Source organism: Clarias gariepinus, chromosome 17 (genome assembly GCF_024256425.1).
Source record: "Clarias gariepinus isolate MV-2021 ecotype Netherlands chromosome 17, CGAR_prim_01v2, whole genome shotgun sequence".
Taxonomy (NCBI): domain Eukaryota; kingdom Metazoa; phylum Chordata; class Actinopteri; order Siluriformes; family Clariidae; genus Clarias; species Clarias gariepinus.
The window spans coordinates 24,826,717-24,854,446 of NC_071116.1; the positions used below are offsets into that span (position 1 = coordinate 24,826,717).

Below are 27,730 nucleotides of genomic sequence, written 5' to 3' on the forward strand. Positions count from 1 at the left end.
GGATTTTTATAGCTTTTTTTTCCTGGAAAAAATATATAAAATTGAATAAATTATTTAAATTCAAACCAGAATGATTGTCCTACTCGATTTTTTACACCCGACATAAAGTAGCACTGATTATGTAGAATTTAAATGCTTATTAAACTGTTGGTCTTTCAGCTGCTCTCATCGAGGGGTCGCCACAGCGGATCATACGGTCAGCACACAACTTTTGCCACAATTTGTTTTTTTTTTATGCCGGATGCCCTTCCTGATGCGCAACCCTCTCATTTTATCTGAGCTTGGGACCGACACTAATCAAGAGGCCACAGACTTTTAGCCGCAAAGTGCACAGAATACACGGATGAGTTTGTAAAAATCATTAGTACAATATGCAATAATGTGATTAAGCCTTTTTTTTCTTTGGCAACTTACTATCGTAAAAGTACCTAGTTGTGAGGACCGGATCTGATTAGACTGTTCCTCTGTAAATTCTACAGCATTACACACAAAGAAGTGCACGCCTGTACAAACCAATGACGTTTATTTTGCAGTCACAATGCTTACACTATATGTAGCAGACATCCAAACAATTCAACCAGCTATCTTATCACGCAGAAAGGACTCCACACACACACACACACACGCCAAACAGACACATTCATATCAGGGATCGCCCCCCCCCCCCCCAAAAGAATAAGGAAAACGTAATTGAGTGTTGAACATAGTTAAAGAGATGAGCTAGTTCTTCACAAACAGTTAGCAGCAGCATGTTGAGAAGTAGCACAATATCGTCGCTAAAAATATTCCATTCTGGTTCTGTAAATCTATCATATTTCTGATGCACAATTTCTTTGTTGCTTTTAAAATGAAATGGAATTCTTCAGAGGGGAAAAAAAATAAAGTAAAGAGAGGTAAAGGGGTAAGGGGCAAGCTAGAGGAAAACTGGCAAGTGTGATCAGCTCTTGCTTTAACAATGCTTAGTACCAAGTTGTGTTTTATTTTTAAAGTACACAGTTGCAACCTGTAAAGGGGCACCAGTCTGTGGGGGAAAAAAAGTGTTCAGTGAGAAAACAAGTGAAGGCTGATCTAATGTATCCACAAACACGAGTCATCTTGAACGTTACACTTCTCAAAAGACCCTAGACACAGAGTCGGTTGGCCATACGTCCCATTTCTGTTCTTAACTCGCCCGTGTTGACTTCCCCTTGTTTAACTCCTGTTCCTGATGACATTTCAGCTCCTTAGATGAGGGATCGAGTCAGCTGGATAGCTCAGATGGAATTTCAATCTGATTGGTTCTCTATTTAAAGCACTGAGTGATTAAAAAAAATGGAAGCTTAAACAGAAGCAATAAATATTTATGCTAACATTTGATTGTCCATGCTCAAATAAATTTTTATTCCCTTAATAATTTACCTTCCTGGATAATGAGGACATGGATGACAAAGTGGGAATGGAATAGAGATTTCTGTAACAGAAATTTGTCAAGCAATAATAATAATAATAATAAAAATAAAAACACACTTCTGGGTAAACAGGGGAACTCAACTCGGGTGGCTAAAAGCAGCACAATGACTTTAAACGAAGATGACAAACACTATAGATTGCTTTAAGACCTGTTAATGAAAGACATTACTTTAACAAACTGATTCGTCACACAAGTGCCCCCTTGTGGCCACGAACAGGCATTGCTGCACGTCAAAAATATTTATTTACAGTCTCTGGCGCTTTTTTTCTCTCTTACTTCAGGTTTGTTTAGAGGAAAATGTACATCATTTAAAACCTGTAAATCTTCTAATTACCCAATTCTCACCACAAACAAAGATCATCTCCATCAGTCATGCCATCTCTCCACACAGACAAGCCACACTTTCAGCACAGCTGCACTAACTACACTGTAAAAAGATCTGGTTTTTATCCAATCACACATTTTGTTTAGTTTTTTTGTCCTTAATTCTTTAATCATTATAAACATCATCAAAAATTGTTATGACAAAAAAAATGTACACTTTTTCTCCTCTTGCGTGTTTCTATACAAGGCAGGCAGAAGCAGAGCAGCTTGCCCCCTTCCCCCTCAAACACACACACACACACACACACACACTCAATCACACAAACTTCCCACCTCACTTATTACCCCAAAGAGCTGAAAAAAAAAAAAAAAAAAGGAAAACAAACAAACAAACACACCACACACTCTAAAGACATGATGCCAATCTATATCTCCATATCATTGCAATTAAGACACTACATTCTCTCAAACACATAGCCCAACCCTGTTCCGATCCATACACACGCACACACAAACGCACGCACACACGCACGCGCACACACACGCACAACTCCACACCCCCAATACACACCGTTCCTTGCTCTCATGGGTTCTGGAAACTGGCTTTAAAATATGTATATATTTATATGTGTATATATAAAAAGGGAGGAAGGAAGAGTGGAGTGTGTGGGGGGAGGAGAGTGGGAGGGGCCTGTGGGCCCCAGAGGCGGGGTTGAGTTGAGTGGGCGGTGCCTGCAGCGGAGTGGAATGTCAGCTCATCATGTCGTTGCTGTTGACACCGTACGTGGAATTCTTCATGGAGTCGTTCACTTCTCTCCTAAATACTGAAAGATTCTGCGTAAACCTGGAAAACACATGATAATAGTGATGATTAAAAACAAGAGGTAGTCAGAAGTACGGCAGTAATGATAATAAAAATAACGATACATTTTATGTAAACAGAATTATGAGGTAAAATAAAGAAAAAATAAGGACTATCATCATCATAAAACTAAAATGGTCATAAATGCTGCTTGTATTGCCTCAGGTTTTTTTTGTTTTTTTTGTTTTATCTCAATGTAATGCTTTTGTTTGACTAATCAGCACTGTTCAGGACTTCAAGCACTTCATCCAAGTCGTCCTTTTTCCACAGAAAAGGTAGTTAGAACCTAAAATATTTTCTAAACTACGCCCTATAAACTAAACCAATCAGCCACAACACCAACACTATTTAACTAAATGAGCACCCGAGCCTTATCCTGCAGAACCCAAACAAAAACCAATGCAGCACGAACTTCTGAAAAATGTAAGTGCTGGCTGTGATAGAAAGATATCAGAACACCAGTGCTTGTTTGTTTGTTTGTATTAGGATTTAATGCCATATCAGCCTTTCAGGCTATTTCATGGCAAGATTCATATCAAATATTAAGCTGGTTTATTCGAACCAATTTTATGTTATAATCTAAGTGATTTAGAGAGTTGTGGGAAAGTAAAAAGGATATAATATATAAAAATAAATAAATTAGGGCTGCAACTAACGATTATTTTAATAATCGGTTAGTTGGACAATTATTATTATTATTCGATTAATAGGATAAAACCTTTTCTTTTATTTGATATTTTGCTAATAACTATTAAAAAAAAAACATAAATCAGGGTAATAATGTATAAAAATTAACTTAAAAAAATGCAAAAGCCACATATAGAGTTCAATGATCTTTAAATCTGACATTTTTAACCTTAAATGAAATGTAGTATATAATATATACAGTATATATATATATATATATATATATATATGTTTTAAAACATACACTGACATTCAGTTGATAAGATATAAACAGCTAAAGTAATGTAATTTTGTATAATAAAATGATGTATGCATAAGTAAAACCACAGCAAATTACGTTTGTAAAACTTTGTACAGGGACTATAAAAAAAACTGTAAAAATGCAAAAAGCTAATAGTCACAAATGTACTGTTATTTGCATTCGCTGAAAACCACAACAATCACTAAATGTAATATTCTACTGTTATTTGCACCGTGTAATTTAAGCTAATCTAAAGTAGCGCCATTTAACTAATCACTATTGCTCATGAGGTGATTGCACAATGTGATGCTAGCGAGTAGCACGTGAACAGATCTAGCACGACTGTCCTGAAGTTAGCAAACAGTTTAAACAAAAGCACCTAAACTATACAACTTTTACACGATGAAGAGATACAGTTTTTACCGACCCTGCTGACGTTTCGCCATCCGCAACACCAACATGTTTTTTTTTTTTTTTAAGTGTTCGTGCATGACATGCCATGATAGCTTGGTCTTGCATAGCGTGCAGGTTACCGTCTTCCTAGAGGAGTTTAATGTAAATTGCTCCCATACCTTGGAGGGCGCGCGCTTTTTCCTGCAGACGCTTCTGTAACCTCCATTGCGCGAGCGGCTGTGTATCTGTGTGTATTTGTGCATCTTGTGGTCGCGCGCCTCAGTGACGTGAGCAGCTCAACTAATCGATAACGGCATTCTTTGACAACGAATTTCATTATCGATAATTATCGATTTTATCGATTAGTTGTTGCAGCCCTAAAATTAAAGATCACATTATAGCATGGTCTTGTCCAAGGGGAACAAGGTTTTACATTTGGTTCTTTAGGTGCACTTTAGATAGAAATTGTAAATGTTTTTCTGTTTTTGTCTTGCAGAATAAATCTTGTTCTGGTAGAAATTGTTTTCTTATAGTATTAAAACTTGGGCAGTGCAATAGTATGTGTTTTATGGTTAAAGTAGATCTGCAGCGCTGACATTTTGGAGCTTCTTCATCCTTTAATAAATAAGCATCGGTAATATTTGTATGGCCTATACGGCACCTTGTATATACGACCTGGTCGTGTCTTGTTCGAAACTCCTGTTTCGAAAGAGTGATAGCTTGTTTATAATGAATAATTTGTCGTTTTGGTACTGTTCCCGTTCTGTTTATATATATGGGGTGGGATTTGACATACGCTAATTGTTTCTGTAAGGGCTTGTCTTGGACACCTTGTGCATTACAACCTGCTGCATATGGGCTTAGAACGCAGAGTGTTCACATGCAGCCGATCTGGCCTCCAAACTCGCTAGCGATCGAGTATCCATAGGATGAGCCGGACAAATGTAAGTCCAATCTATGGAAAGCCCAACCCACAGCACCCAAAAGATTGCTAAAGGCGCCAAGTTCCTAGTTTCAGGAACCACAGCACACCCCAAGAGGTCCCATGGAGCCAAACCCAGAGGTACCAGAGCTGCTCAGGTTACACAGGTGGAACACAAATCCTGTGTTAATGGTTTTAAAGTTTGCATGCCCGAAAAAAGTTTCTACAAATAAAGGAGTAAATACTCACCTGTCGCGGTTTTTAGTTAGTAAGTTGCGCTCGATACCCTCCATTAGATTTTCAAAGCACAAGTGCATGGCCTGCTGTTTCTCCGGAGGCTGACTGTTCACGATGCTGTTTCTTAAATCTGCAAAATACTAAACAAAACACACACATTTCATGCATTACAGTGTTTCTTATTTGAAGCATATCACTTTTAAAATAAAATGAAAAAAAAATAAACACACTAAGTTACTGGTAGTTAAGGAATCTGTTAAAATATACTTTATACCATGCAGCACTAAGCAGAGCACTGCCGGTTTATATGATGAATTCTGAAATAATTACACCTCATGTGCATTTTTGTACTACACAAGTCCCAGGGCAGGTTGTTGAAATATCTAAGGGATTATATTAAACTGAGCATGTTACTATGATCCTGTGATTCAGCTCAAAAGACTGACAGCCAACTTCCTGTATTGTCTGTCTGCATTCAAGCTGGATGCGAAAGTATGTTGAAACATAAAAGACGCTATTTTATTTAACTCCAAGACGCCTGTAAGTAAGAAGTGAGCAGGATACTGAGATGGGGGGTAGGTGGTTGTATGCTTGACAAGACGCTGCGTTCACACTTGTACGATTCCTTCAAGAGCCTTGGGTTTATTCTCACCTTCTCATTTAGTAAGATGAGGCCGAGCAGAGGCCGAGACATGGACCACTGATTCCTGCAGTCTTCAAAGATTATGATATTCAGTACAGTGGAGAGCATCTGCAGAAAACACAAAGGTTAAAATATAATTAAAGTACTGCTTGCCAAAGTTAAGTTAATTTACTGCAACTTCAAAACTAAACAAAAAAAACTCAAACTTCTTGACAAAATCATTGATGAGGATGCCTCCAGCAATAATTATACTCCAGAAATACACTTAAAAGATGCTTTCAACCTCAAAAAAAAATATTGTAGACATCTGAACTTGCTGTGTGTCTCCCTCTGTACTGAAACACTGGAGAAGTGACACTTTTTCCACACAAGTTTCCTTGTGTGTCCTGTATGTTTGCACTATATTGCATTACACATGTCTGGTCCATATCCAAGACAAGTGAGAGAGTCAAGCTGTCTGGAGTCTAAAAATAAAACAAAAGCATGAATATTAATAAACTGGGGGAAAGGCGGTGCACTGACCTGCTGGATCATCTCCGGATGCTGCTGCATGATGTGGAAGAAGCGGTCGCTCTCCTGAGCCATGGGAGCTGCTCTCTTCTTGGTGCTGCGTGACAGCTGCTTGAACAAATACGTCACTATGTGATCGAGACTCGAACAGCAGCCTGTACATACCATCGTGTCTGGCGGAGAGGAGGAAAAGCCGGGGAAGTCTAATTAAAATAAGTCGGCCTCAGGATAGCAAGCTAAGCAGGACAAGCTGCATTTTTGTCTTAGTAATTTCAATGAGAGAAAAAAAATGCTAAAGATGCGATGACATTCCTCCAAACTCAGTGTAACTGTAAATGTTTTTTTTTCAGTGATAAATAGAAATTGTTGACATTGGCACCCTGTTGCGGTACACAAGGGGAAAAAAAAAAATAATAATAACACTTCAGAGCCTCATGTTACAGGAACATAATTTTTTTTTTTTTGTGATGCTATCTATAGCTACATGTTACATCTCATTTCACCATCCTGTTGATCTTAAAGCATTCTACGAGGAGCGTTCAAGTCGAACCAGTGACTTTTGATTGTGCAGAAGAACAAATCGCAGTTACAAGGGTAAAAAAAAAAACTCCCTTTATTTCTCTATATAATCCTCTGCTACTTATTCCAGTGTTTCACAAGTGCTTGGACACCATCAAGACCACCCGTGTGCCCGTTTCTTGTCTGAGATGCTGGCCTACCAGGAACTCCTTTAATGACCCAAACAAGTGGAAATGGCTTGGAGCGAAGTCAAGTCTGTAAGAGCGGGTGGGGCAAAAACTTGCAACTGAGTTTTTGTAATGTGCAGGTGTTGTCCTTAAATGATTGCGTGTACACTTCCCACAGACAGATGCTTGGTCTCCTGGCAACAAGTTATCAGTCAAATTTCAAGGTATTCAAGGTCGTTCATAAAGGTATTGCCTACTTTAAAACAATTGCACCATTTAAAGTGCTTTTTAGAGAGACTCAGCACTGTACTGTGCTTGAAGTCTCCTGTAAATGGCAATAGGCATTTCATAAGTCCCAGTTTGACCTGAACACCCTTCGTATTAGGCATTTAATAAAAATCAGGCCTGCTGAATCTGCTACTTAAACCTAAGCAAGCATACAATTTCTGCTGATATTTGAAAAGCTAGGAAACAAGCGGTCCTGTCTGTTTTCCAAATAATAAACAGAACAACAGGAGTATACACAGTAGGATTTTAAATATAAATACAGTATGTTTTTCCCTCTCACCGAGAGCCGTGAGTCCTTCTGATATGGATGACAGAATATAGAGGACGACGTGGGGTTCGAGGCTGGCGATAAAGTTCATATGGTCCTGCGTCAGCACCTCCAGCAAAGAGTAATATGACTGACTGAGCTTTGGATAATCCTGCAAAAACCAAACACACAACACTATGTTCAACCCTTGTTAATCTTGCAAAACATTTATTGTAAATTTTACTTCACAATAAAGCAAGTTTGTGAAAGACTCTTCGAGTGATTCCCTTCAAATTATGTTGATTAAACGCAGCCATGATTGCAATCAGTAGTTCTCACCAGTAGGTCGCTGTGTGGGATTGACAGCAGCAGTTTAATGAAGGTTTGGAGAGCATTATCGAGTGCATCGTCGCCGTAGAGACGGAAAACGCCAAAGTTGACGTAATTTCCACTGAGCACGGCTTTCAGCATGGAGAAACAAATGGAAATTCCCTTCAGCTTTAGAGCGTAGACCTGTTCCTTCGGCACTTCACCCAGAGTCAAGATACGGTTTCCTACGCAGGAGAAGAACAATTTGACATTTTGCACCACAAATATTTATTATTTAATTATATTAACTATAAGAAAATGAGAAAGGGAGAGAGTAGAGAAAGAGCGGATACAATGCATCTTTTTACTGACCTATCCATTGCAGCACTTATCTCCCAATCCATCTATCTTTCTTATCTCCCATCTATCCATCCCCTCACTAATCCACTCAAGAAATTCCATTTATCCCACTCATCACTCTACATGCTTTCTATTCATCTCCCATCTCGTCCTGCATCACAAACTTCTTGAAACCATCCATCCTATTAATCACACTTATTTCCCCTCCACCCATCTATCCATTTCATATACTCGTCTTCTTGGCCATCCATCCATTAAGTCTACTCATCTTCCCAATCAATCTTTTTACTCCATTCATCTGTCTTTCCCTTTTACCTTTTCAGCCAACTATCCATTCTGCTCATCTCCTTACTCCCATACATTTCCCCATCAAATGATCCCTTATTCATACAACCCATCTTTCATCACCATCACAGTATCATCCATCAACCTCTCTGTCATTAATTTGTCCACCCACCCAAGCGCCTATCATGCCTTCATCCTCATTAACCTTCTCTTCTGAATACTGAAACAGTGCTCCATTTAGAATGTTTCTGAGATGCTAAGCTACTACAAGCTGTTCAAGCTCCAGTCACACCCATTTAAACGTACCATACGTCGTTATCATCTTGCTCGTTTCTCGGAACAGCAGGATCCCGTTTGGCGAGGACACGTCGAACTGTAACCTCTGAGACCTGGCAAGAAAATTAGTTCAGAAAAATGTATTACTTTCCCAAAAGCACGTTACACACATACAGGTTTGCTGAGTCAATTAAAGTCGCACAAACAAACTGGCAGAATTTAACCTGTAATCCAAAACCACAACTTTACCGGTTATGGACGAGCTCAGCCATGAGTTTGAGCACAGGTGTTGTGCAGGCTGGAACGTGATACCACAGCTCTATAGCTCGCTGCAGGATGGGGATGTACGATGGGTAGCTGTTCGATTTCAGTTAAGGAGACAAAAAGTTTACTCGTCAACAAAGCAAAGAGGGCAATTAAACAGTAGGTAAAACGGGTCATGAGGTAAAATAAGTAAAAGGATACATCCAGTCAAAAAGCATCATAAAGCTGGTTTTGGCATTAAAGGCAAAGGCGATACCTCTCAGGTCCCTCACTAAACCCACCAACGTCCTCTGGAAAGAAAAAATAATATTAACCATCACTCCTTCCATAAATTTTTTTTAAGAAATTAATAATTTGGTAGCTCTTTCTCAGCTGCTTCTCTAAATAAAAAGACCAAAGGCCATTTGGTAATCATTAGAACTACAGAAAGCTGATTTGTAGATTCACAAAGATGATGTCTGTTTAGTGCTCAAAATATTTATGGATATTTATAGTCAAAACATTTGCCATTTTGTGTAGCAATCTGCTTAATAATGATAAATCAATTCAGCATTAAACCTATAGACAGATTGCCAGTCAAAAAACAGCTGGCTTAGCTTTACATTAGATCTGATATTGCATGCGAGAGCTTCAAGCCTACGTCGATCAAAGGATGCAGGCTGTTAGTTTCACGTATTATGAAAACTACAGCAGGAAGCATAGTTTTCTTTTTTTTTTTAAAACAAACCCCTTAAGTTATGAAATAGCTTTCCAATTAAGGTTCGGGACTCAGACACAGTCTCAGCGTTTAAGTCTACTTGAGCCTTCAATAACAAACTAGACTCTATATTAACTTAGACATCAACTTTTATAATGAATTTCCAGCCTCCTAACACACAGTATGACTGCAGATCAGTCCCTGTTATCCATCATCACTCAAATGAGCTATCTGATCATTCTGATTCATACACATTCACATTTAATACAAACTTTCATAATTTTCTGTTGACTGTGTAAAGCTGTTTGCGACAATAACAATTGTTAAAAATCAGTAATCAGAGTTAAGCTCGAAGTGGGCGTGGGCTAAACCTTGGCTTCCTGCTCATTGAAGGTGTTCGTGCTAAACATCTGTGCGACGGCTTCAAAGGCGCCAGTCAGAGGGAGCATGAACTGCTCGAACTGATCCTCATCTTCACCTGTATAAACACAAACACACATTCAGAGATATTATAATGCTTAAGAAAATTATTTACTACTGGAAGTCAGTGACTATAAGGTTTTAACAAATATAGAGAAAGAAGCCTACATACCCAGATCAACCATGAGCAGGCGTCCTAATGCTGTGTAAAACGTAGTTCTGCATCTCATATCGCTCAGATTGGACTGATTGTTCACACCCAGGAAGGAGAAGTGTTCGCTCTGTCCGAAAACACGCATAAGAGTCCCCACTACTTCATACCATACAACATGTAACAGCGCATACAAATGCTTTCTTGGATATGCAGTACTGTGCCAAAGTCTTGAGCCACCCTTCATTTCTTCATATGCATTCAAAGAGCTGGACTTTCTTAATGTAGTCTTGAGGAATAATTCTCCAGGCTTGCTGAAGGACTTTGTCTTTCATTTTCAGTCCAGTCCCTGTACCTGAGCAGTTTCAAAGGAATGTTTTGTTTGTTTGTTTGTTATGCCACACAGTGACCTATGAATCATTCAAGCATTAAAAAATCTAACTTATGAACACTTATAGCATGAACCAGCGAGAAACAGGTGTAGATGAGGACAGATGATCAGGCCGGGAATGTGATGTTGAATGCTCAATGATTGAAACAGATCAGAGGGGAAATGAGGTTGCTGTGGAGATTGTTACACGAAGTTGTATCTTTATCCACTTTGCAGCCTGTTGCAGTAAAACATCTTTTAATGTTTTCAATTCTTTAATTCAATCGAATGTGAAAAAATGAGGGGTGGCTCAAGACAGTACTGTATCTTAATAGTTTACAGTGAAAAGGACCTACTGTGTGGTGGTTTAGCATGAACTGGACGGCGCTGAGCTTCACAAGTTTCCTCACACTGCTGTACGTGCACCACAGAGGTTAAGGAAACTCACAATAACTGAAAATACAATCAGCTGCGAAAGCAAAAATGCTTCTTTACGTTTGATTTAGAGAACACTCACACTCATGGCTAAAGAATTCACTGAACACAATGAATTACAGCTGTACATCTGTCGGTTTGTCAGCAAATAATGTTTGGTACAAGATGGTAAAAACCTTTGCTGACTCCCCCCCCCCCCCCAACAATAGTGAACTGTAACTAAAACCGTAAAGTCAAATTGAACTAAATTATGTTTTTAAAAAATCTTCTTGACCAGGTGATCAGCACTTTATTACAGACATAATAATAATAATAATAATAATAATAATAATCTGAAAGCTGTGAAGTGTGTACAGGAAGGATATCCGATGGAGAGATCATTGAGAAGCTGTAGTGTTTTGGATGTGATTGGTTCACACTGTCCCCAGTACTTCAGATTAGTGATTCTAAAACACAAATAAACACAAAACCAAAACACATTTAAACAAAAGAAATCCAAATCTACCTCAATACTAACTGTAAAGTCAGTGTTTAATGTTACAGTTTATGTGAGACTGCTGGTTAAATCAGTAATAACAATAGGGATGGGAATCAGAACGGACCAGCTGATACGATCTCATAACGACAGCCTGGTGCCAATTTGACTTGTATTGCGATTCTGATACAATTTTACAAATATCACAACTCAATATTAACTTTGTTAATTTTGTTACAATCCTAAACGTCCAAAATAATTAGTTTCTACCACTGTGACGTGTAAATAGTTTAAGTTGCATCTGCAGAATTAAAGAGAAACTGCAACACATCACCGCTTCACAAGCACATACAATAATTAAAAATGGAAAAAAAAAAAAATCTGTGTGGCAATGCATGAACTGCCACTTAAAAGAGTTGTGGTACCTAACTAAATAATATTCCCCCGCTATTTCTAAATAACAGAGTACGGTCTTTAATGTTAGTTTATACTAGTTTTTTTTTTACTTTACACATAAACTACATTTTCTGACAATCATAACAGAAAGAGTGTGTTCGTACTATTTATTTGTGTAACTCACATTTTGCCGATAAACACACTGAGCACCATCGTCTCGTCGTTGAGTCCCAGCACCTCTGAAAGCCGCCGGTACAGCTAGGGAGCGCACACACAAACACACACAAACACACACACACACACACACACACACACACACACACACACACACACGTCACTAAATAAACCTGAATGATCATTTCAGGCACTATTAGTCCAGTCAATATATATTTTTATATTTATTGTTTAATTCCTGGATGCTGTTCAAACCTACTGTACATAATGTGTGTAAAATTATTAACTGAATATTCCTAAGTTATTAAGTCATTACAAGAGGTAACAACTTTTTTTTCCACAAACAATCTGCACTTACTTATGAGGATACTGTATACTGATACTGTAACGGAGATGTTTTTGTGTATTTTTTAAGATGGTTTTAAAATATGTACATTTACTTTTACTCAAGTACGTTTTGTTAGATGGATTGTACTTCACTGTTTTTTAAATTCACATCTATTGCTGATTGATATGCAAATATAAAGGCAAGGTAGATACTTGCCGTAGATACTGCTGTGAATGTTGGGCAGAAGAACAACTTGGTGCTAAATTCAGAAGAAAGCAAGATGGAGATGGACAAGACAGACACCAGTGGTGCAGAGGCAGCTTAAAGCGGGTCTGTATTTAATGTCACATATTGACATTTTATTTAGCTCTTGCATTTTCATTTTGGAAAAAAAAAAAAAATAAAAAAAAATAAATAGACTTATATCCCCTAAGTCCTTTTTGCAACCACATCACACTACTACAAAGACCTTCATGTCCGAGTTCACAATACCTTTAAGGCTGCTACTACCACCAGTCAGGGAAGTCTATCATGTGACTATCATGTGTTCCCTCCGTACCACTTGACGCAAGCCAGCCTCATTCCACCCCACTGAAGGAGGGTAGGATCTTTCTAGGCCACATTTCAGGCTACAGCATCACCCGGGAATTAAACTAGCGATCTCTGGATGATAGGGCGAGCACTTTACCACTGCGCTACTAAACGAGGGTTTACACAGTCTGAGTAAATTTCAAATGACCTCCTTTTTTTCTTACCTTTATTTAAGTAAGATAACAGTCAACTTACAGTTAACATAACTTGTCAACTTACTCAAACTTACTTGAAGGGAAAATTCATCTAATTAATTTTTTGTTAATCTTTCCACCTCTGACGTTTATCTGGTGTGATCAAACAGATCATCGGAGAGATACTATGTCAGGAGTAAAATCAAAGCTACTAAAAAATTAATTGACACTTTCTAGCCGATCAGCATAGAGTATTCGACGGCACAGTTGTTGTTTGTAATTACCTTCGAGGATTTTTGCACCTGGTCGCCGATGTAGATTTTGCGGAATTGTTCGAAAAAGCTGAGCATGGCGAGCTCGAGTTTCTCGTTTCCGGCCTGCGCGAGTCGAGAATCTGTCAGGTTCATCAGCTGCAAGACACTGCAATGAAATACAAAAACTTGCCTGAGTAATCCATTTTTGTCATCACTGCCACTGAGCATGTCAATAATAATAATAAAGACTTTTTTATTTTATAAATTCTAACCGGCACACAAGTTCTCCGTCCATGGCGTCCTGCTCGTCTGTGCTGGCGAAGGACACCCTGCCCCCAATGACTGCCCCGATGATGTACACCAACCACGTTAAACGACCTGAACACACAACACATAATTGGTTTCTTCCAAAAAATACCAAAGCTTCTCTTTACATCAGAGTCAGCAGCTGTATAAAGGAATACCACGAGCTCACCTTCCTGTACGGCAGTGTCCATGCTGCTGGAGTTTGATTGGAGGAGTTCTTGGTAGGACTGAGCTGATTGGTCGAACAGCTGGACGAGAAGCGCGCAGGTTTTCTCGTACTCGCAGCGGCCGATGGTGGAAAGCTGATCCAGCTGCTGCTGCACCAAACCGGCATCGTCCAGAGGGTCCTCCATCCCGTCCCTCAACACACACACACACATTAACACTTTTAATTAATAACTAATATTTAACACACCCGAAGACATCAACATCACAACAAGGAACAAAAGCCAAGAACCAACTCAACCTACAACATACACATCGATATCTGTTTAGTGTTTACAGTAAAGATTTATGGATCGCCACTACACCTGCAATTTTGGTCATTTGTGTAACCTTTTATGGTAATTGATTGTTGTTAAAAGTCGGATCTCAGTGCTATAAACTGAAATCATTAAAATTAGAGTAAAATTGAATTATGAGTATTGAATTTACATTTGATTCTTAGATAAGTAACACAAAGCTCTAGGAACCCTCAACATCACATGCAGGATTAGGGCTTATAGACATTTCAGTGGCTAATGAAACTCATGCGCTATTTGGTCCCCATTCTGTTAATTACAAGATAACAGTTTTTAAAACCATTTTTAAATCCAAACCCCAAGCGGGAGCAACAGCACACTAAAAAGTCCTCTAAGTAATTCTGAATGCCAATTAAACTGTCATTACTGCCTTCGACCTTTTTTCTTCTAGTATTTATGACGTGTTTTTACCTCAGGATGATGTGCACGGACTCCAGACGGGACGTGATGTAAGCTTTGGTCACTTCGGGCGTGAATGTCTCCAGCATGTGAGGCTCTGTGGCTTTAACGTAGGGCACGGACGCGGCCAAGCGCTGCCACAGACTCAACAGGTAGTGAACGCTGTTGGGCGCAAACTCCCAGTGCTACAAACACACACGGAAAAAAAAAATTATCAAAGAAATCAACCTAAATGCAATGCATCATCAGAACATAGAGCTGTAATGACACTGCGGTAGAATACCTGAACACTTATCTCCCGTTTATCTGCATTTAACAATGATCATATCACTAAGTGTTCATAAGTGCGCAAAACGATGCTGTCTGAGGATTTTTTACAATACAAGATGAAAATAAAACAGGAATGCATTAATCAGCATAACACAGGTGACACGGAAATACCTGGAAAATTTAGCATTTTTAAAAGAATAAATAAAAATGCAAATGAAAAAAAGTTAGATCATACACTGCCTTTTGGATTTAATTAAGCCAAGACTTTGATTGTATAATGAAGGCATTAATTAATGTGTTACTATTATGTAACCGATGAGAAGCTCCTCATTTCTTAGACAACCAGATCGAAAGACATACGTTGTCGTGGATAAGTTGTTGCTGTGTTTCAGAGGGGTCCAATTATAATTCGCCAAAGAAAACAACTAAAGACATTGCTAGAAGTAGGTTAAGAACTGTCCATAAACATTAATAAAACCTGGAAAGGTAGTGCTGAATCATCAAATCTGACTTATGGTCAAGGGTTGCATTTGTAGAAAGTTGAACATGGTGACAATTTTTGCCTTGCACTTTTGCGTCCATGTGCATGAGTGTATGGGTGAGTGTCTCTTTAGACGGCCTCGCCCTGTGCGTCTCTCACCTGTAAACTGGTGACAGTAAAGTTGGCGATAAGTCTGATAACTTCTGGATAATTCTCCACCTTCACCAACTCGCCAAGCTGATAGTTACTCTTCAGTCGGGCCAGCAAGCGGCAAAACTCATGGTAGTTATTCGGATCTGATAAACTCTAATGTAACACACACAGACACGCATAAATAAGTGTTACAAGAAAGAAAGAAAGAAATGTGTCTTTTAATACAAACTTCTGCAATTTATCACAAAATAAACTAAATAGTATTTATTGTAGTAAAAAAAAATCTAGACAAATTTAGGACCAAACAAAAGCTAAAGGCAAAATATAAATGAAAATTCTAAAAAGCTATTTCAGTACACAACAGGATTTTAGTACATAACTGGGGTCCGTTCTTCGTACGTCGCTAACTCGGTTAGCTGGATTTGATTGTTGTGGATTTGTCCTGATCTTGGATTGTTTCGTTCTTCGATGCGCTTCTAGCATTTGTTGTCATAGCAACATATCCGTAAGCTTGAACCTGCTCGGGAGCAGGTTTATTTCATGTAAACAGGATTTAGCCTGCGCTCCTGGCGGGTTATGATTGGTTGAAATGGCGAGGTCACATCTGATTGGTTAAAGAGCACGACTGACTCATGTGGAAAAAGAAAAGTATATGCCCCTTGCCATGGACAACACACACACATAATCGCTATCAAATATTATATATTACATATTGTTATCAAATATGATATTACTATTATTATAAACCCTAGGCACGAGACAGCCGTCAAGACCATTAATACAAATTCGTGTATAATGTTTATTTTGTAACACATTTATTTTTCAGGGGCTTGTCATAAAAATATGCTATATATAATATAATATATAATAAAAAGAAATATTTTATAATGATAAATTGGACGAAACTAATTTTATTATAAAATAAACAATATAAAAGTATACATAATATTTCTATTTTTTTCATGTACAACATATTTATTTTCATATTGCTTATTTTATTTTATTGTCTCATGTAATTTGTAATTTGAAAACCATAAACTTATGAATTTATGTTCTAATATAATATTTGATAGCGATTACGTAGGGGGGCAATCCATGGCAGTGGGGCATTTCAGCGCATAACACGTTATGACACGTTACAAAAAAAATTGAGCCGCTCTTTTTCCATTTCATCAACCAATCAGAGGGCTTGTGATCAGTGTTTCTATTGTCGATGCTTATCGCCTTTTAAACCAACGCACGAACCCGCAATAATCCTAGACAACCCAATCCAGCTATACTAATCATCAACAACAAGAGCTCGAAGAACCGACTTAGCCAGATCGTAATTAGCACGATGATCTCATCTCGGATGTGTCAATTCATCTCGGATGTGTCAAGCGACGTACGAAGAACGGACCTCTGGAGAACTTGAGTAATTACAAATGTACAAATGACTGCCGTGTGCTCAAGATTCACATGATTTACAAACAATAATCAAATTTATTTAAATAAAAAAATAAAAGTTAGGAACAAAAAACTATTATTTCAGCTTGTTTCACAGACACACACACAAAAAAAACCCCACACGAAACAAACAAAAAACATACGCAAAAAAACACACAACAAAACACGCAAAAAAAAACAAACAAAAAAAAAACACACGCAACAAAAACAAACAAACAAACAAAACAAACAAAAAAAACACGCAAAAAAAAAAAAAAAAAAACACATACACACACAGACCTGTGGGTTCTCCAGTATTCTCTTAACGCCATCGACGAGATGTGAAAGGAATTTCGCTCGCTCTGCGTTGTTGAACAGCGAACGCCGGACTGATGCGATTTGAACTAAGCATGATAAAACCTGACGGGAACAAAAAAATGGAGTTAGTTCAGGACAGCATAGGCATTATTACTGACTGTGCTTACACTTTATCAGAGTAAGCCAAAACACCGGGCACTTTTCCTGTGCGTCACTGCCAGGTTTCTGGTGGAAATAATAATAAAAAAATAATAATAATAATAATAACTCAGAATGGTGTGAGTATGCAGCACTTCAAGCGCCTGCTTAATAAGAAAGGTCAAAGGTGAAGGGCCAGACTGGTTCGAGCTGATAAGACTGCCCATAAACTGAAAACAAGCTCTCTTTACAACCCGCAGTTAGTAGAAAAGCATCTCACACAACACAGCAAACCTTAAGCTGGATTGGCTACAAAACCCTACGACAGTAAAGGATTCCACTGCAGCCACTCAGAAACAGGAATTGTGAATGAATGAATGAATAAATGAATTAATTCTTGAATGAATGCAAGATTTCTGGGCAGGGGTTCACCCAAGCTGGACAGTTGAAGATTAGGAAAATGTCACACTGGCTGATGTTGCTAAAATATTGCACAGCATCAGTGCAGAGACATGCATGAACAGGAAAGCCACAGATTTCTCCACTCGATATCAATGTTTTGCCCTCTAGTGGTTCACATCAGTACAGCAGTGACAGTGATGTCTCTGGTTAAAAAAAAAAAAAAAAAAAAAAAAAAGTGTAGAGTTTAAAAGCACTGCTGTGTCTGATACAGCCATATCAGTCTCACACACTAACATGTCTGCGTCATACTGAGATACAGATATAATAGAATGAAAACGCTTCACCACCCAAATGATATCTACTCAGAGATATGCAGATATGTCCATTTCAACTCAAAGGGGAAAAAAAATACATTAAAAAAAATAAATGAGAAACTTTTCATCCAAACAGAGGGTGGAACTGAAAGAGGGAGAGGTTTGTCCTGTCTTTTACTTACCAGAGGAGAGAGGGATGGAGGGATGGAATGGTACAGATCGAAAAACAGCTGCAGAGTCGACGAGTCTAGAAAGGCTGGGGAAGGAGAAAGAAAAAACTTTTTTTATTTATGAGTTATAATGAGGCACATTTTGTTAAACCTAAACCCTAAATATTGGTCTATGAAAAAGCCTTATTATTGTAGTATTATATTGTACATTTATTTCTGGTTGAAGCCAATTTTTATACCACAGCTAATTTTATTCCGTTTATATCAAATAGTTACATTTATTAACTATTTAATTTTATTAAAGAGTGATGCTGTTTTTTCTTATGTTTACATGCGGAGCGTTCAAGTCAAACTGGGACTTGTGATAAAATTTTATTTTATATTTAGCGAAACAGTAGAACATTTAAACAGTGCAAACGTTTTACAGAAGGCAGCACGTCCGTGAACAATGATTCAGTCTGAGGTGGCTTGGAGCACTTTGCAGTCGGTCCTGTGAACGCTCAGCCAGTGGAAAGCCTGATCCTTGAAAATCGACAGATAACTCATCGCCAGCTTACAAAAAAAAGACGCATCTTTCTGTGGGAACTGTACACCCAATCATTTACCAACACCACTTGCACATTACAGGAACTCAGCTCCAAGCCATTTCCACATGTTTGGGCCATTAAAGGAGTTCCTGGGAGGCCGAGGTTTGGGACATGAAGGAGGCAGTCTGATCATGGTTGATGGTATCCAAGCACTATTGAAACGCTGGGATACGTGTATTAGTGTAGCAGGGGATTATATCGAGAAATATAGGGAATTTTTACTTGCAAGCAAAAATCCTGGTTTGACCTGAACGCGCATCAAGTTAACTCCTGTTAACATTTGAGTTACAGCATTTCTTAAATTGTCAATTATTTATTTTTCTTTAAGTAAATAAGACAAAGGCCTGTTTATCAAATTACAAAAAAAACGCTCTGTCTTGGAGATTCGTCAATTTCTCATGACAAAATACTAAAATAACATGCTTTTAAATTTTGGTGTCTGTTTAAGGTATTACAGAAACAGTTATTTAAGCAGGCATATTTATAAAAGCCCAACTGCCTGTAATTGCCTAAACCAATCAGAACAGAGAATAGTTATAGTTAAATGTTTTATTAACAAGTAAATCAGACTTTTCTCAGGGTGCTATTAATATCAGAATTGTAAAATACAAAAAAGTGTTTGAAGGTTAAAGATGGAGTAATGGAGGTCACCTGATCTCCAGCTGGTGGGGATCTGGACGGTGCACAGGTCGTCCGAGGACTCGTCCGTGGACGTGCCGATGAAATCGAAGTTGAGGCAGTTGTGAGCGAGCTTCAGGAGCTGCATTAGCAAACCGTGCTGACCTTCATCGTTCAGGTTCAGGTTCTTTCCTGATGCCTGCAATCACACACACATGCTGGTTTATTATTTTATTATTTACTTTTACCATTAACTTCAATTTAAACAGAATTTCACACAGAATATGGAAATTTTGCCAAAACTTTGGAAAATAAAAATATGAAATTAGACTTATAGAGTAAAGAAGAGTTCCTGCTTTTATACTATCCTGGCTTGTTGAGTTATTTCCATCTTTTGTATTTTAGAAAACAATCTGAAAAATTGTCAACTGCTTCAACATGTCTACATCGATCAGCCACAACACCACAATCAATTGAATAACACTGATTATTAATCATATATCAGTAAACTGGTGACAGAATCGTGGGCACCCGAGGCTTTCCCATGCCCATGGGGACCAAAGACCAGCCTGTCCGATCTGATCTGACGGAAAAGTTAATGTAGCAAACGGCTGAGGAAAAAAAAAAAAAAAAAAAAAAGTCAAAGCTGGCCATGATATAAAAGTTTCAGAACTTGTGCATCAGAGCCGAGCCTGCCTGTACGAAGTTCAAGGTTGAGATCTGGGGAATTTAAAGCCCAGATCAACAATCTTATCGAGCACCCACTGTCTGACCCACAGAGGCCTCACCCAACAAACCAGAACACCCAAAAGATATCCTGCTAACGTCCCCATGCGAAACACCACAGCACACCCGCAGAGGTCTTGTAGAGTCATACCCTGAGAGGAGGGAGTCGACTCTGTGACACAAGGGGAACCCAGAAAATACCGGGTTGATTTTTTTTTTATTTGGCTGATTGGGTGTTTATCCAATCTGATAATAGACCATGATACATTCATCATCAATTATAAAAAGATCCCAACAGTTTATTTAAACAATAAAAAAAAGAGCGCAAATGAATAAAATTATCTATACAAGGCGAATTAATTACGCAATAGTTAAAACTGTATTTTTAAAACGATGCTGTTTATAATTCTGCTAGTCTCTCTTTATTAACTCCACAACGATCCTGCTATAAATACAATGTCCAACATTGTGCACCACCTGAACTGCAAGGGCGCCATCTTGTGGTGTACAAGTTAAGTGGTGTTACAGTAGATATGTAAGCTACGAATGAACAAGTACATTTTTAATCTTTAAATTGTCAGGTAATCATTAACATTATTAATACAAAAAAAAAAAATGCACGTAATATTTCCCCCACCTTGCCTTTTATTTTTTTTGTTTTGTTTGTTTGTACATGCATACTGGAAATGCACCTGATAGTCTAAAGATTACTGAAGAGTCACATTTTTATTCTTGTCTTTTGTGTATATAATACACACAGCCAATGAGGTCATGAATTTGCCGCAGTTAAAGAGTGTGATGAGAGCCCAAACAATAAAACGGGCTAATTTCTAATTAAAAAGCTAAACAGCTTCCCGCAGATGAGCCAGGTTCTCATGCTTGGTCATTGAACTCGAGCCCGGCCTTTTGCTTTGCAAATCCAGAATTTTTAAATGACTTTCCCTACACAAAGCCTCTGGCAGTATTACGCAAGAATCAGGTGATCTTTAGAAACATCTTTAGTATGATTAATGCTCAAAAGCAAGATGACCTTTAACAGAGACTGTAAACAGTCTATTAATGTTTTATTTGGAAATGCTGAGGAGAAAGGAAGGGGAAAAAAAAGTTTAACACGCGTGATAGATGCTCATGGTGTAACTACTTGCACGTGACATCTATGTGCCGTTCATTGCTGCACTGCAAACCTCCACTTAGGACTTATACTTGTAGAACAGGTTTTAACCAGCTGAATTCATTTGTATAAAGATAATCGGATGCATGGGTTATGTGGACACACTGTCAAAACTAAGCAAGAATAAGATCCAAAAAAAACAGTTGCTATGTACTGCTATCATAACACATCGTCACACCGCGGTTAAATATAGCGTTGTAGGTCCTTTCTCACAATAAGTCTGTGGAAAATGCTACCATTCTTCCTAGCGCCATAAATATTAGCACTTTATGACCCACACGATTTTTAACTAATTAGCGTTAGCTCAGTTCTAAGACTGGTGTAAGCATGTGTAATAAGTGGTTTTAAGACAAATTCGCTCATAGTGTTTGGAGAAAAAGACCAATCAGAGACTTAACATGTGCAAATTTTGATATTGTAACGCCATAAAAAATGCGCTAAAAAAAAAAAAATTATTAAAAAAAAGTATTGTTGCCCTGCTCCAAACTCAGACTGCAGGTTATTAAGGTTCACATAGGGTTCGAAACACAATATATTAAAAAATATTACTCTCACTGGCTTTTGCAGACACACTTTTATATGATCCTATTTGAAAACCTCAGCAATATATGGTAGATCTGCAGGTCTCATTAGCGTGAATCATCTGAAGACTACGCAAGCTGTACAAAACACCTGTAAACAATGTTCAAACATGACACGCTGCATTAAAAATTTATGTAAGGAGACACTAATAATTACATACTTCTGTATTTCTTCCCCCAAGTATCTAACTAGCTCACATACATCAACTCTTTTTAGCCTCGACTTATTGAGCTTGCCTGCAAATATATGACTCGCACCACACACAATACTAGTCTCATGTCATAAATTGGGAGACGAAGCAATCGGTTTAGCTGGAGCGTTGTAGAAATCACACTGGGCGCACTGTAAATCTGTATTTCTGAGATCATGGAGCTTCACCTGTTTAAGAAGATTACAGGAAAGTGTGAAGATGTCGAACAGAGACGAGTCTCTGAACGACGACGCGATCTTCCTGTGTTTTGTAAGCGGATGCGTCGTATCGGCCTGGAGAAAGGAAAAAAAGATTAAGAAGCAAACGTTACACAAATTAACTATTTATTACAGTAAAGAAATTTTTTTAAAACTGTAAGAGCATTGCTAAGATTGTAAGTTTGCAAAGCCGGCATATTAACGGCAAAGCTCAAAACTTTTACCTGGTAAAACAGAGCTGTGTGATCTTATCTATTGTGGAATTTAACAGATCTTTAACTGGGTAATTTAGTTAATGGAATTGTTTGGTCGGATTAGAATTCAGAATCAATTCACGAGCATACTAATACTAAAACACGAATACTAAACGCGCAAAAATGTATGAATTTTGAATGATGTCACAGCTTTTACAGAAAATATAAACTACAAGATCATCATGGCATCTTTTGAGCTTATGGGCAGTTAATACAATACTGCCACCTACTGGACAGGAATGTGGAACAGGAACAAAAAAATAATGCTTTGTATGAGTGACATTTTCAATTCGAGACACGAACACCAATTTATTTCTATTTTATTTGTAAAATGTTTTTAACAGGGGACATTGTTGTGAAGCAGCTTCACTGAAATAATACAAAATTTATTTATTGGTTTCTAAAGAATATAGTGCAAATATTTTATCTATTTTAATTATAAAAATTATAATTATAAAAATTATTTTATAATTTGCTTTTAGCTTTTGCATTACACATTCTTAATATCTGCTAAATCTTATTTATAAAGAATTTCCTTCAAGATAAATATAATATGCATCAATCTATCTTTTTATCTTTCTATTTCTTATTTATTTTCTATATTACTTATTTCTTTTTACTACATTTATATTTTAAGTGTTAATCTATTAATAAAATTTAACACAGCTCATTTGAAATTTATAAAATCAAAAATAAAGAACAAATAAAGTTCAAAGTGCTGCTGATCATCTCAAGTTTATTCAGCACATACTAAAATAAATGAATTTAAGTATGTGGTGAATAAACTCAGGATCAGCAACAGTACTTTTAAGAAATGAAGCAAGATGCTTTAAAAATTTAGTTAAAATTTTAACCCGGAATTAGATTTTCTATAAACACGTGCAAGAAATGAATAACACTGTAAACTGATGGTAAACATTTTATCGTATCATATTAGCGCACACTCAGCAGCTTCTACACTAACAGATGATAAACAGTTAAAGACTGGGAGACTTGAGAGATTTGCTATGATATGTACAAACGTCATTTTTTTTCCTGAAAAGGAATTTGAGGGGGCACGCTAATCTTACCAGCAAAGCGAAGCCACAGTGGATGTAGCAGTGCTCACACGCAAAAAACAGAGAAAAAAAAACAAGGACTTACATCATGTAGGATGGCGGAGGAACTTACTTGGTTAATCTCATTCGTTAACTGAGAAAGAATCGTGACGCCGATAATGCAGTGCTCAACACTGTCCTGAAAACACAAGACAGCAACTTCAAATCATATACACTTTTTTATATGTCTTAATTTCATATATATTTATATATAAAAAGAAACGGTAAATACGCAAGTGTGGAAAATAATTTGCCCGGCCGTGAAGAGCAGCCAACCAGACTCACTCAACATTATTTTGATTTTTTAGGATCACCTGAAACAAATCCTCAATCATGTGACATCGTCAACCTTACACTCGGGCTGAGGTTTATACCTGCAGGAATCTCGTGACGTCCACGATGACATTCCTGAAGACGTAATCCTCCTTCTGACAGTCGAACCAGCCGAGTTTAGTGATTCGAGCGTAGAGCTGAATCAGAGCCTGAGTGACAAACGCGGCGAGCTTCGGCCGCGTCGCCAGGTAGTTCAACACGTAGTTACCTGACACACGCACAAACACACAGAGTGAGAGATCTTTTATATATGGGAGGTTTATACAGATATACTACATGAATACTACTATGTTCACTGTTTGTACCATATATAGTTGTACATTCTGCTACATTAACTGACTGGAGAAAGGGGGAGAGAGACAGAAAGAGAGAGAGAAGAGAATGAGAGACAAATTGATAGAGAGATAGAAAAAGAAAGATGAGAGACAAAAAGGAGAAAGAGAAAAAATCAGGATGTAGATACAGAATGAGAGAGAGAATCTGACTTTAACTAAATGTCTATACTCTTATTTTATATAAATGTATTTATTATTACTATTTCTATACTTTTTTTTTTAACTACTGACTCTTGTTACGTTTCTTGTAACTTTTTTTTTATGCTCTGGCAATACGAATGTAAATATTTGTCATGCCAATAAAGCACTTTTGAATCTCGAATCTTAAGAAAGAGAAAACTAAGTAAAGGGGGGTTTGGCAGAGAGAGAGAGTGAGAGAGAGGGAGAGAGATGGAAACAAAGGAGAGAAACGGGTCAGTGGAGACAGAGGTACAAAGTGGGACAGAGGCAGAGGGACAAAGAGAGAGAGAAAGGATGAGAGACACAAGGACAAAAGCAAGACAGACAGAGACAAGAGAGAAAGAATGTGTGTGAGTCTTACGGATATCGATGCGCTGTTCCAGTGGCAGAGGGTTGCTTGTCCGAGACACCAGCTTGGAGAGGCACGTAGCTGCTAACAGTTGAGAATAAGACGACTGCAGATGCCCAATCACACACACACACACATACACACACAATAAGAGAAATGTTAAACCACACACTATTTTACTATTACAAACTAGACCATATTGCTAAAGAACATGCAGCAGTCTATATTTAAACACCAAACTAGCAGACAATTTCAAAACAAACTTTTTTTTTTTAAACACTCTACACATTAACAAAGGCATCAGTGACTCACAGACGGTGCAATATTTTACTCGAGTTTGAATTTTAAATAGATCAGAGCGTGTGAGAAAACTAACACTCTCACACCCATGCATGTTTTTTTTTTGTTGTTGTTGTTTTTTATACATGCAACCAACAGTGATCCAGGTCCCGGCTACAATATTTATAAACTTGTTAATAAAATATTAATCAATAATCAGTCATTAATGAATAATTATAACAAGACAAATTTTCTCAACTAATTTAAACAGTTCTACAGACACATGAGCAGAGTGCTTACGTAAAACCGGGACTCTTTTCTCATGAAATTTCTTGTGAATGAAACACGAATGATATTTACAGAAGACTTCAAGCGCGGCACAGTGATGAGACCCTTCTGCAACTGAATGATGCAAATGTTTTAAAAAAGGTGAACGACGATCCTGGCCGAGGTGGATCAGAGCCCACTGGAGTCAGCGAGTGGAAAAACGATACTTGAAAAACGACATCACAGGAACTTGGCTGGAAGTTATTGCCACATCCCCTGTACAGTCCTGACCTAGCTCCAATCCATTTACACATGTTTGGGCCATTAAAGGAGGTTCTGGGAGGCCAGTGTTTCAAACGCGAGGCAGTCTGACCATAGCTGTAGCGTACTGAGAAAAATTTCTACCTTAATGGTATCCAAGCACTAGCGAAACGCTGAGAACTGTACATTAGTCCATCAGGAGATTATATAGATAAATAAAGAAAGTTTTTACTCTTAATTCTGTTATTCTGTGCAATCAAAAGTCCCGTTTTGACGTGTACGACCCTCTTAGGTATGTGAGTGAAATGAACTCAGTCCAACTTGTTTAAAGACATTAATTTATAAATAAATAAATAAATGAGGCTGCTAAAAATTAAGTCCGATATAACACACTGCCTAATCTGGAAGTTGGTGTACAAGTTAACAGCCAGGCAAGCTACAGAGAAATATTACGAACAACATTATCGGTTATACATTTTTCATTAGTTAAGTTCGCAATACACTGATTAATAAGAAATCATTAACAATGCTTGTTTTTTTTATAATGAATTAAATTGCTTGTTCAGCCGTGAAAACGGTGCCCTCTTTGTGGCAGCTTGTCCCTGGGGTGTGATGTAAAGAGACAATTATTACCATGTTGGAGTGTTCGCTCAATGATGCCTGCATTAAAAATAAAAATATTATGGGAACAGTAATCAAAAAGGAATGTGCGTGTGACTGTATGCACTCACGCTGCCTCTCTCCAGCAGCAGCTGGCATTTACTCAGACACTCTGGACTGTTGGTGAACTCGACAAGCGCTTTCTCAGCCTGCAGTCGCGTGCTCGTGTCTGTCGTCTCGTACAGCTGCTTACACAGGATCTCTAGCTGGGCTAGGCTCTGAAACAACCACAGACAAGGAGTTTCCTTAGAAGGACAGTCGAAGACACTCAGTGTACACAATCAGTATCAGTTAACTCAATCAGCTATGAGTGTTGATTACTGACAGTTGCTCAAATCACAGGTAAGTGTTAATAAAGCACTCCATCGAATACATTACCGTTTCCATAATAACGACAGTTAAACCACATAACCTAAAGTTAGCAACGTATTATTTCACAAAGAAAATGGTGAATGTTTGCATTACATGTTTATACAACATAACATTTATTTATGGAAGGAGTCTCCACTGTCAGTGGAACATTCAGAAACGCTAAAAGTAAATAAGATCATTTGTAGCAGAACTGTAAAACTTTTGAGGTTGTTCCAGAACAATAAACTGATTTTAAAAAATAAGTATTCAAGGATTCAAGGAGCTTTATTGTCATACCAGCACACTTCCATGTTCTGGTACGAAATTAAGATCCAGGTCCCATTTAAGCCACAGAGATAGCATAGTAGTATAAATATGAGGAAGTAAAGATGTATATACATGAATATAAATATATATGACATGTTGATTAAACAAATAACTTTGATTATAGTAAACTGCTGTAGTTTAAGAGAAATAAACAAACTGCAAAGGTGAAATTTTATCATTCATAATTTCTTGAATCTAGTCAAATTCATCTAATATTTCTTATTACAGGAAAACAGTAGATAAATAAACAAAATCTGACGTATACAAGATTAAAGGGTAAATTTCATGCTCTGCTGGCAGATTATTTAAAACATTTTCAGCATTTTTTTCTAAAAAAAATAATCCAAATTCTTTGCCAATAGAACAAGAATCTCAGGCTTAATTGAAATGTTGTAAAATATGTCCAAAATTTAGCTAAATAATAGAGATGGACGAAAAATCTATAAGATAAATATTTTATTATTTATTATTATTCATTAATTAATTAATTATGAATCATTATTTATATTTATAAAAATATACACTGACCTTGAAATCAATTTTTTTTTATTAATTTAAAATAAACAGGCACACGTTATACAGTACACACACAGACAAGAAAAATAAATAAGGAAATGGAAACATGGGATGGCAGCCATA

General features: G+C 37.5%; 1 protein-coding gene across 2 annotated transcripts in view; it reads right to left on the reverse strand.

Moving 5' to 3' along the window:
* Positions 1-518: 518 nt before the first annotated feature.
* The window catches only part of xpo7 (exportin 7), a 37,083-nt gene continuing 9,871 nt past the window's right edge, over positions 519-27,730 (reverse strand). The window contains exons 2-28 of one of the 2 annotated variants that reach the window (XM_053516266.1): positions 26,485-26,631; positions 24,959-25,052; positions 24,124-24,290; positions 23,823-23,888; positions 22,369-22,473; positions 19,545-19,710; positions 18,319-18,392; positions 17,265-17,384; positions 15,546-15,692; positions 14,648-14,820; positions 13,885-14,075; positions 13,682-13,787; positions 13,440-13,575; positions 12,113-12,186; positions 11,423-11,503; positions 10,979-11,042; positions 10,274-10,382; positions 10,053-10,159; positions 9,186-9,274; positions 8,970-9,077; positions 8,751-8,833; positions 7,830-8,044; positions 7,524-7,662; positions 6,282-6,442; positions 5,769-5,867; positions 5,129-5,256; positions 519-2,618 (exon numbers count right to left, since the gene is read on the reverse strand). In XM_053516266.1, coding sequence (XP_053372241.1) covers positions 2,525-2,618; positions 5,129-5,256; positions 5,769-5,867; positions 6,282-6,442; positions 7,524-7,662; positions 7,830-8,044; positions 8,751-8,833; positions 8,970-9,077; positions 9,186-9,274; positions 10,053-10,159; positions 10,274-10,382; positions 10,979-11,042; positions 11,423-11,503; positions 12,113-12,186; positions 13,440-13,575; positions 13,682-13,787; positions 13,885-14,075; positions 14,648-14,820; positions 15,546-15,692; positions 17,265-17,384; positions 18,319-18,392; positions 19,545-19,710; positions 22,369-22,473; positions 23,823-23,888; positions 24,124-24,290; positions 24,959-25,052; positions 26,485-26,631 — 3,243 coding nt within the window. In that variant the 3' untranslated portion in view covers positions 519-2,524. Of the gene's footprint in view, positions 2,619-5,128; positions 5,257-5,768; positions 5,868-6,281; positions 6,443-7,523; positions 7,663-7,829; positions 8,045-8,750; positions 8,834-8,969; positions 9,078-9,185; positions 9,275-10,052; positions 10,160-10,273; positions 10,383-10,978; positions 11,043-11,422; positions 11,504-12,112; positions 12,187-13,439; positions 13,576-13,681; positions 13,788-13,884; positions 14,076-14,647; positions 14,821-15,545; positions 15,693-17,264; positions 17,385-18,318; positions 18,393-19,544; positions 19,711-22,368; positions 22,474-23,795; positions 23,889-24,123; positions 24,291-24,958; positions 25,053-26,484; positions 26,632-27,730 lie in introns of both variants that reach the window. The other variant, XM_053516265.1, reaches the window with a different exon arrangement.